This window comes from Hirundo rustica, chromosome 6 (genome assembly GCF_015227805.2).
Source record: "Hirundo rustica isolate bHirRus1 chromosome 6, bHirRus1.pri.v3, whole genome shotgun sequence".
Classification (NCBI taxonomy): Eukaryota; Metazoa; Chordata; class Aves; order Passeriformes; family Hirundinidae; genus Hirundo; species Hirundo rustica.
Window position 1 is genome coordinate 46357610 of NC_053455.1, and position 11329 is coordinate 46368938.

Below are 11329 nucleotides of genomic sequence, written 5' to 3' on the forward strand. Positions count from 1 at the left end.
AACCCATGTTTCATCTCCATCTCCTTAGTCTGTCACACTGACACCTTCAGCCATGCATTATTCTGGGGAGAAGGAGCCTAGCTCTGATTTATGCAAACTTGTGTCACTTGTGTTTGGCCAGAACATCACTCAAGCGTCTCAGCCCTTACCGCTGCACCCTCTACATCACAGATGAGCCACATTTTTAAGGCTTGCTGTTTACAAGCTGTCACTTCTCACTGTCTATCAAAGAGCTGCCTCCCGACGTTAATGATGACAGCCTGCAAGACCTTCTTGTGTGATTTCCAGATAACCCACCCTTCCTCAAATGCATGCCACGTGTTCCAGGCTGCTCCCACCCGCGTGTGGGACCCGTTACACGTGGACCTCCTGTTCTGTGCAGAGGAAAAAAAGAAAGGCACAAACTTTTTTTCTAGTTTCATGTCAATTTCTAGAAAATGAAGCCTGTAATCTTACAAATCAAACATTTGCAAATAGAGGATTGAGTCCTACTACAGACCAAATCAAAATTCGGGGCAGAAACTTGGAGGGATAGATGGTTAGTCCAGGAAAGTTTTCTGACTTTTCCTTGACAGAAGAAAAACTCTGCTGTGAGCACTGAAATGTCTCCATCAAGGAGTACTTTCTGAGTGCTTGAAGCATCATATGTTGCATGAGGCAGCATGTGACACCTCTGCCCTCTATGGGCGTGGAGTGGCACATTTTGTCTGTGCAACAAGACTCGAACACTTCAAGTCTGCTACAGCCTGAACTCTACAACCATTGTATAACAGAGGAAAACTCTCCCTCAAGCCAGTGTAAACATCAGGATCTCAGTTAGGTCTTTGGCCCTGGTGATGCAGATGTCTGCGCGATTATGAGTCTCTTAGAAACAAGATAAGAGGTCTCTATAGGGATGTGAAAAATACTCTTCAGGCTTATATAAAATCACATTATAAAAATAACATCTTGGCAAGTAATTTTGAGACTGTGTAGGTGGCTGGCATAGCCCCGGAAAAGTGTGAGGTACTGTGAACAGCAGAGAGCAGTTCTGCTGCCCAGTGTTGTCTTGTTTTACTCATTGGTGCTGAAGTGTCTAAATACCAACAAATTCATACTTCTGCATAGGGCGACAGATGGTGTATACATCTATATGGTAATGAGTCCTAGCTTATTTCCTGTCACAGGAATGTACCAGTTCCCCAGGGGAAGGTGGCCACAGAGCCATTCCCTGTACCACTGTGTGTTTCTGTACCTTTCATCCCAGTACCAAAGTCGAGCAGACCTTCTGATTTGGCGGTGTTGTGATCTCTGCACACGCTGTGCCGTTGTAGGCAGACACTTCAGGCACAGCTATCAGAGCAGCATCTGATGATGACATTAAAGAACTGCACCACAGAGAGAAGAGGAGGAAATACATGTTTGCTGACTGGCAAAGACTTTCAAAGGTGATTAGTAATTAACAGCTTAGTGAGAAATTCACCTTGTTTACTTCAAATCACGATCCCAGAAGTAGTGAGCTGTAGAGATCCCAGTACCTGCATCTCTTGGGTGCTGCACCTCTATCTTTTTTCCTGACAAGCTGCAAACAATTGTTCTAATTCTGGTCAGTCAATAACTCAATCTCAGTACTTGTCTGAGGTTGCAGGTTCAGCTCCTGCAATATCCTCCCACTGCAAAGAGGGGCCTTTGTTTCTTGCATCAACATTAGCTGCATACAAGGCCATGTTTACGCATAATACAAAAGAGTGGAGAAAAGGGCCTGTTTGGGTAAAGCTGAGGAAGTACTGTGTTTCTTTAAAATTTTGAGCCTCTGCTGGTGTGATTGAAATGCACTGCGTGTCGATCTCCAGGAGGCAAAGTCAGAACAGGCAGAAGTCAGTGACGGAGCACACTTAGGGTGTCACCCCGGTTCATCTTTTTCCAGTTCAGATGCTGTGGAGTCTCCAACTACACGGACTGGTTCGAAGTGTACAACACGACCCGGGTGCCAGACTCGTGCTGCTTGGAATTCAGTGAGAATTGTGGGCTCCATTCCCCAGGGACCTGGTGGAAAGCGGTGAGTAGCTCTGCAGCACTCGGCAGCAGCTGCCTTGCAGCCCGGGCGAAGGGCAGGCAGGCGGTCGTTTGCAGGGCTGCGCAGACGATAAGCTGTGCATCTCATTCACCTGTCCTAATTCACCTCCCATCAGGTGCTTTCACAAGGCTTCTGTTGAGCTGTGCACAGCCTTTGACCTGCAGTGAACCCTCCCTATTTGGTTATTTTTATGAGCTGGTTTCCTTTCGGCACAGGCTCTAAGCTGTTGTTTCACACTGCAGACGGGTCCATTCCAACGCTGACGGCGGCGCAGACTAGTGACATGCAGCTAGGAAATGGCAGGAATGTCCTTTTTAACGTCCCACCTGCTGGGCTCAGGTAGCAATAAAGGCAAATGGTTGGTGCACACACAGGCCCTGGAGCAGCAGCCGTAGCTTATCACAGCCCAGGCAGTCCTGAGGCAAGAGGGCTGAGGGCCTTGAGCACTCTTCTCCCACCAGGAGCTCTCGTTCAGGGGCTTCCACTGCGCACAAGAGTGGGAACTGTTCCGCTGAGTTGCCAGCAGCATTTTTTTTTCGTTGAGTTTCTGCACTTGCCTGTAATCAAATTCAAAACTCCATGGGATAATTTCCCTACAATGGCCTCAGCAAGATCTTTCTGGAACAGATAGTCAGAGCCTAAATATGTCTCTGAAATTAGCTCAGCAATTCTTTGTGCTAATTGCAGGTAGTGCAATTACACAGGAGGGGTGTGGAGTAAGGCCACCTGATGAAGTGGAATTACAACTAAGTTTTGCTGGTTCTAATGGTTTGTGCAGACAATGAGTAAAACTCTCCTGGCTACTTTCTAGTGAGATTTCGTATGCATGGACTGGTACGCACAGAGGCTGAGTTCACATCAAACACAGCTTCCTTATACTTCTTGAGTAGCTCCAGGTAATTTTTTTTAATTTAAGGACTGAAAAGTTCTTCTATTTAGCAAGAAAATCAGTGCAGGTTAACCCTCTGGCTTCTGATGGGCATTAATAGTTCTTCCTTTATACATAAAAAGCCCCTAACTGATGGGTGAATGATTCTTGGCCATGAACATTCATAAGACAGGGGGGCACTGTTTTTGCACAAGGTTTCTTACAGACATTATTATTTAGAGAAAGGCTTCACTTGGGCCAATTCCACCCCCCTCAAAAACTGGACCAGTAAAACAGGACTACAGCTGCTGCAGGATTTAAAGCAGGATGAAGATAATGGAGTGCCCAAAGTGCAGTTTGAAATGGTGGAAAATGGTATGAAATGGGCCCATGTGCAGCAGGAGAACTACTTAGCCACTGGCACTGTTGGGTTTCATGTGTCTGTGTGTATTATAAGAAGTGATTATTTCCCTGAAACGTGAAGAAAATGAAAGCCTCACTGTAAGGTTCAAACTGCTTCTGGTTGGGTTTTAGAGGGCAAAGAGGACCCAAACCCAGTTGTTTGTTATTTGTTGTAGTTTAACTCCAGCTGGCTACTAAGCCCCACACAGCTGCCTGCTCACTTTCCCACCAATGGGATCAAGGAGAGAAGCAGAAAAGTAAAAATGAGAAGGGAGTGGGTTGATATAAAGACAGTTCAGCAGGGAAAACAAAAACCATGCTCTGTGTAAGCCCTGCTCAATGATAACAAAAATATCTCCAGATTATCAACCTTGTGTTCAGGACAAATCCAAAACACAGCCCTATACCCACCACTGTGAAGAAAATTAACTCTACCCCAGCCAAAACCAGTAGAGTATTTTTAGTTACTGGCTGAATTTATATGGAGCAGTACTCATGCAGCATTTTGGAGGTGCAGTTTTTTGTGTCACTGGGATTAGTACTCCATGTTCAAGCTTTAACCCAAAAATACATTGTAGTTGCTCCAGCACTGAAATGATAATCCAGGCTACCTAACAGCTATGTCAGATCCATTTTTTCTCTGGCTGTATATTCCCAGGAAAGTAGAGCTGTATTTATGGCTAATACAATATTCTTGGTTTTTTTTTTTTTTTTTTTTTTTTTTTTTTAGCCTTGCTATGAAACTGTAAAAGTATGGCTCCAGGAAAACTTACTGGCAGTGGGAATCTTTGGATTGTGCACAGCTATGGTGCAGGTACAGTTTAATATCAATTTTCAAATCCTACCTAAGTAAGCATAGATTCAGATACATACTCTGCTCAAGCCAGTTTTAAATCTTGCAGAATTTTCCTCTACCATCATGCAAAATTATTAAGTACTTTGTGTTTTTCTTTAGTTAAAATACTGTGTACAAGGCTCAGAACTAGGAATGCTGCACAGCTGGCCCTTTATCAAGTGGTTTATCTAAGACTGAAACTGGACTTGGGCAGGGAGACTGAACTCCAGACACCTAGTCAGGGTCGGCTGAACTGCCTTTAGGGTGCTTGTATTTGTCCAGTTATTCTCCAGGAGAACTTAGGCTAAATGTCCAACTTGAACATAGTCTGGAGGTAGTCTTAAGTCTTCAGCCTCAGGCCCAGGGTAAATTACAAATCAAGATGTGCCCATTAGTCAACCCTGCCAATAAACCTGTTCTCCTTTGCTATTAATGTCAGGGAAATTCAGCAGGTGTGATTGGCACAGACTTGCCTGTCAGATTTTTGAGTTGCAGTTCTTTCCACTGTGACTTTGGTCGGAGAAGAATCTCTTGTCCACCGTGCCTGTGCCTTTAACCCAGCCTGCTGTGGTTGTGCCAGTCTAAGCACCAGTGGCACAGCCTGAGGATACACAGGTGAAAGTTGTGCTGGAGCTCAGGCTGGTTCAAAGTCCCTTTCCTAAATTCAGTGAAGATCTGGCTTTAGTTTCCAGCTCCCCCTCTCTCACACTCAACATGCAAGCACAAAGGGTACACTAACACCATGTCACTGCAGATTAACCCATGGTTGGTTTTTTTTGTTTTTTTTTGTTTTTTTAATTTTTCCTGATGTGCCACTTGCAGCAGCAAGAGAGAGCCTGGGATCAGTATTCTACTCACATTCCCACTAATGACAGATTAGGCAGAATGACACATATCTTACTCTCTCATATGTCATGTACTGGCTGAAGCTTATTAATGCAAATGCCTGACGCCTCACAGGCCCAAATTGAGTACAGTTTGGGGTTTGTTCCAGTATAGTAAGCAGATATACTTAGAGAAAAAAGCACAAGATCATATGGTAGACAGACATCTTATGACTGTTGCTAATATATTACCATAAATTTAAAAACCCAACTTTTGAGCAACCCTTCAGCATTTAGGGTATTTTTAAAGGCTACACTAAAAATCCCAGCAGCCCATGGTCAGTATCCTTCTTATAAATACCCTGAATATAATAAAGTTCTAAGACAATACTACCTTTCTGACAGAAAGACATTGCTAGTTTGCATGGGAGGAAACACTTCAGACAATTTCAAAAGGCAAATTCATATTCCTAGTAAATGCTGTGCGATGCAGGGAAAACGCCGCAGAACACAACTGATTTTTAGTCTGCCTTCCCGCTGCCTGGTGTGATTGAATCTACCTGATGACAAAAGATTCTCTGCACTGTCACCTAAAATGAGCTGGGCTCCCTCTCTTGCTGCTGTTTCAGTTTTGTTCTGGCCCATGGCATGTGCCAGTTTTTCATGTTAAGCATCTTATAGAATCATACAGGGACATAATTTGAAGGAGTCATAAAGTGCATGTCCTCAGTCGTGCATGCTTCAAATGATAAACCAAGTTCAGCCACCACTGTTTTGTTACGAAGCTGTCCCCAAAGGTGTTCCTTTGCCAAGAAGCAGAAGGCAGAGTTCAGGGATACTTCCAAAAGGCCAGAGCTTGCTATAAACAGCACACCAAAACCTAATAACCTGATTTCACTGTGGAAGAGGGAGACTTGAGGAAGATTAACAACTTTATAACCATTTTTTTCTTCATAAATATAATAGTGTCTGTGTGTATTCATACGTTCTTTCAAAATACTCATTAATAGGAACAGGAACTATTACTCATGTAAAGACTAAATTTGAAGTGGTCAAATTAGGTGCTTGAGACAGAATTCATACCCTGATATTTTTACCTGGCAGACCTTCCTTTCAGTGACAACTCTTACAGTGGTGTTGCAAAGGGAAAGTAACAAGCACTTAGTACAGTCGTGTAAGTACTTCAGCTGGAAGGAAAACAAGGCTCTTCCCGGTCCCCTTTTGATGAAGTCATCTACCAGAGGGAGCACAAGAGGTCAGTGCTTGGCTGGGAGAAGAGCCCCCACCTCCCTGCTGCTTCTCGTGAATAGGCTGAGCAGAAAAACACATCCATTGTTGATGAGGCATTGATGGCCATGATTAATGCATGTTCAGTCTCCAGTGATTCCCCCACAGGGACCTGTGCTCTCACACACTTGGAAAAGTAAAGTACAGTCAAGTGAACCACAGCATCCATAGGGCCAGAGACGAAGCCAATGTCTTTCCAAGCAGCAGCTACAGGGATACCCACACAACACCCACACAGCTGTGGATTGCTACTATAAAATATTTTCAAGGAAAAGGCAGCCAATTTTTTTTCAATATACCTCTTCCCAGTATCTGGTGGCTGCTCTTGATGGAGAAATCAACTCTCCCCTGCTCTCACTGTTAATTCTGTAAGACAGCAGTACAGATAAGGACAAAAGGCAGACAGACTCTAGGAATAGAACAAGGATGTGAACAGGCAGGAAAAGCAGTGTGTGACACATCCTCCTGTGTGTGAACAGAGCTAGTGTTGTGCTTTTCTCTTTTTTCCTTGTTGTTTCAATAAACAGGGGTTTTTTACTTTCTGACTAACGATTGATTGTTGTTTCTTTTCTCCTAGATTCTCGGACTCACCTTTGCAATGACCATGTATTGTCAGGTAGTCAAGGCAGACACCTACTGTGCATAGATACCATTCCCAATCTTTCTGCTTCTCCTCCAAAGGACACAGGAGAAATCTCCTTCATGCTCATTCATCTGACCTTTTTTTCCCCCCTTTGTACTATGAACTGTGTATAATGCTATCTTTCTGAAGATTTTGTGAATCATCCCACTTTACTGAAGGAGGAAGAAAAGAAAGTCAGTACTTGAACTGGCACAGGTAAGAAGCAGCCTTGTCTTTAAGCAGAGGAAAACCAAAAAAGCAATGGTTCCTTTTCCATGGCCTGTGGCAAGGCAAGAGAGGCTGCTTACGAGGAGCTGACTGCAAACCCATGTTAGGAAAAGATGGCACTGAGGCAACCTCTGCAAAAGCTGCCAGGCTGCCTTCCCGCATTTCCCAGTCTGGAAGAGAGGATGTAGAAAAGGAATGTTCTTCAGCAGAAGGTACAGAGTAGCTAGCACTGAATGCAATTGTAATTTTACTACAGTTAGCACACAGCTAAAATCAAGATCAAGCAGCCCTGCCTCCAAGTGTCTCAAGATGGTTTTGTAGCCAGGAGAGGATCATCTTCAGAAATACATGGTTTTAAAGGAGTATTTTTAATCTTACGTGCCGCAACGTCAGGCTTTTAATCAGAATCTGTACAGTGAGATCCTGGCTGTTAATGGAAAACAATATTGGACATTGCCTCACTTCCTAATTGCCAGTGGCATATAGATGGTTAACTGCATATGTTATCTATATTACATTCATAAACACATACTTTTCTGAAAGGAGGTGAAAATACCCAGCATCTAACCTCAGAAAGGGGAAACCTTTCTATCCTATTTTACATTCCAACTGAAATAACCAAGTATTATTTCTTGTACAAGACACTATCACTTATACCTCTGGGAAACAAGTAATTACTTTCAGCTGTATCTTCATTTCAGTAAACAACTTGTGAGTGGGCTCTCTCTGTCAGTCTACTATGGTTTTATTTTTTTACCATCCCTGTTTCAAGTAAGTCTGCCAAAAAATATCACTCATTTCCACGCCTGAAGATGTGTACCAAGCTGTCAGCTGTTCCCTCCCTGAATGTCACCATTTCATTAATTTACTTTGGGATAACATCATCTGCAGGTATGACAGAGTTTGCCTTGCTGAGGAAAAAATCTTTTGCACATTGCTCATTTTTCTGAGTTATTAAGACTTCAGATGCTTTTATGCTTCACTTTTTTTTTCCTCCTAGCTGCACACTGACAACAGCCAAGACACATCAGTCTCTGTTAGAACTGGAGTCACTTCTCAGTGCTCTTTTTCAGATGCATTTTGCTTCACCTAGCTGCTGGCTAGAATGTAATCCACACTTTCTGGATGGAGTATCACGGAATCACAGAAATTTGCAGAAATCAAAACCATAACTTTCCTTAACTGGGGAGCAGCCACTCATTGATAACTGAAGTAATTGATGTAGTACCCTCCTATGCACATCTTCTGCTGATGAGGTTAAAAATCAGACGTGTCCTGTTGTTCAAACAAATAATTCCCTGCCAGCAAACAGCTCCAGGTTGTGCACGTGTGCCAGGGAGAAGCTGAAGCACCCCAGGGAAAGGACACAGCAGGGAACAGGCAAACAGCAATGCAGATGGCCTGCTCCCTTCGGCCAGCATTTGAGGAGCTCTCAACCACTGCCACTTAGAGCAGAGAGCTGACCGTGGAGCTGTGTTTTCCCAGGAAGCTGAGTGCAGCCATTCCTGCAGATTGGAAACATCCATCAAGCTCATAGAGAAAGTTACCCTGCCTACAGCAGCAGGTCTCAGCTCCGAGTGACATTTTGCGTGCTTTGATTTAAAGGCAATTTCCAGCACAAAGCTGGACTTGCCAACCCACAGCCTATTGAACAATCTCCTTTACACCCATAACTAACCCTTTTCTGGACCAATTATGTGACAGATTCACTCTCACTCGTTAGATTTGGGGGTTTTTGGTCTCCTTGCTGATTTCCTGCAGTCTTCTCACTCTCAGGCATGAGCCACTCCATATTTTGTGGGAAATTGCTTACGATGGTCTGGTGTTTAAAGGAGAAATTATCTTCCAAACTGTTACCCCCATGGGGCATTTAGCTGTGCAGGCTAAGGTAAAAGTAGTGTATTATCTGTGTGCATTTTATATGGCTTCCCTACCACTGTCACAGCAACCTCCCCACCACTAAAGGATTTTACTGTCATGCAAACAAGCCCCAACAAACCCAAGCTGAGCAAGTAGCCCACACACAGGTACCCTCTACTCCAGGCAAGAGGCTCACTCGATGTGTTGCAATCTCCACAGCCTCCATTCTCTCTGCTTCTTGAGCCCAGGCTGACCTGCAGACTGTGCTGCTCTGCAGAAGATGGTGTAAGTTTGTTCCTCCCCTCTCTCTACTCTGTTCTTTTCTTCACCTACACAGAGACTGTTCCAGGTTAGCTGTACCATTACTTCTTGCCTTGGTTTAGAGTTTGTACACAGGGGTGCTTCTGCTGACAACTCTGAGTTTCTACCACTGAAAAGCAGCATGACAGAGTGATGAATACATTCATAAAACATTGATTTTTTTTTTTTTTTTTTGAGACAGATAAAAGGTAGACAAGTCTATTTGTAGTGATCCCTGCCATTAAAAATTAACACAGAGACAGCAGGCTGCTGATGGTTCAGTTGATGGGAGCAAACCATTGTGCAGAACTCCCACAGAGAGCAACTCTCATCAATTTGCTTGATGGTGGTGTAGGGAAAAGAGAGATCACAAACCCTTCTCCTGTGAGTCTCACAGTAATATGTGCTGAGCTCTTAGAGAACACTTCTAGACTTAGATAAAGCTTCAGTGGAAACAAAATATGAGAAGCAGACTGGAGACAAGTCACATTTTGTGGTTTCCGCTAATCATTTTCCACATTAGGTGTCTTTACAAGATAAACTGCCTTGGTTTTCAAACACAAGTACCTAAAGGGAGTATAAGCAACGCTCACTTTGTAAATCCCAGTCACTGCAACAAAAACAGTTAGGGGGAAAAAAACAAAACCCACAAACAAACAAAAAACCCCCTCAGATCACATACTGCTGCTAATTTTTTTATATAGTATCCTTCCACTACCAACTGAGATGCTACTGCAATTTGTTCATAATTTGAACTGGACTGTTTTGTATATTTGATGTTTTAAACTGTCTCCACACAGACCAAACAGCTATTACTGTGCTTACAGCATTACCAGCACAATCCAATTTTATACCTCTGAACACACTGCATATAACAATCCTGAATTACCATATTTTCTTAAGAGCATTTCATCCTTTCTCTGCTGACAAGGTCAGAAGATTTTGTGATGTCTAACAGCAAGTCTTAAAAAAAAAAAACAAAAAACAAAAAAAGAACCACAAAAAACCAACAAAAAGCCAAAAGAGACAGTCCCATTTTACACATAAAACTTCACATTAAACTGGTTGATTATATATAAGTAACCTGTAGTACATAATATCCATTTGAAAGGCTGCTGATATTGAATGCAGGCACAGCAACACAGAAGTCATTCCAATTACTTCCATCAGTGTCTTGTCGCTTTTAGTAAAGCCTTTTATATTATTGTGACTTCTTATCTTTAAACATGAAGGAGGAGTCAATACATTTAAATGAAAGACAGAACCAAAGGCAATGAAGGAACACTCCTAATTTATTCTCATGGCTGTTTCTGCATAAGAACAAGATACGAAGGCACAGGGCATATGGCTGAACCTACTGAATTCAGCAGCATCAGGATTTAGCTTTTTAGATTGAGTCCAATATACTTTGGGCTTTCCATCTCCACAATTAAAAAAGCAACAACAAAACCCACAAAACATATATTTAATAGAATATTGTTTATTTTCATGTACTGTCACTAGCAGCCAAATCTTACTACTTGTACAACAGAATTACTTAGCTCCTCATCATACAGTGCACAATCACTGAAATTCAATTTGGTCTTCCCTCTCAAATTAAACAAAATTCATAAAGGTTTATTCTTCAATCAGTAATTAGCATTTAAATGCAGCCTTGTAGGATTTATATTATGGAGAGGAAGCAACTTCAAAGAGGCTGTAAAAATACTGTCTTGCATCAGCCATAGAGCTGCTAAGGGAATCCACCCAAACCCTCACTTGTCACAACCTCACAAGAACTGAGTGCATGTGACTGGGCTGCCTCTCACACCTGCCCAGGGTAGGACAGGAGGTTGTCAGCAAGGACAAAGTCACAGCTTTCATTTACCCCTTGGCTTCGGTGGGGTGCTACAAATGCGGCACCAAAGGTAAGCAACAGAAACCAGCAGCTGATGTGGAATTTCTTTTAAACCCAGACTCTTTATTTACTCTAATTAATCTGCAAGAATTTGCTAAGTGTAAATGATCTGCATAGATACTGAGTTAGACAGTTAGAAAACACGGGACT

At 42.8% G+C, this 11329-nt stretch overlaps 1 protein-coding gene across 10 annotated transcripts in view; it reads left to right on the plus strand.

Moving 5' to 3' along the window:
- Positions 1-9643, plus strand: part of TSPAN4 (tetraspanin 4) — a 416847-nt gene extending 407204 nt beyond the window's left edge. For 9 of the 10 annotated variants that reach the window (XM_040066857.2, XM_040066856.2, XM_058420909.1 and 6 more), the window contains 3 exons: positions 1907-2038; positions 4057-4140; positions 6850-9643. In XM_040066857.2, coding sequence (XP_039922791.1) covers positions 1907-2038; positions 4057-4140; positions 6850-6918 — 285 coding nt within the window. In that variant the 3' untranslated portion in view covers positions 6919-9643. Of the gene's footprint in view, positions 1-1906; positions 2039-4056; positions 4141-6849 lie in introns of those variants that run through there. The other variant, XR_009207921.1, reaches the window with a different exon arrangement.
- Positions 9644-11329: the final 1686 nt, after the last annotated feature.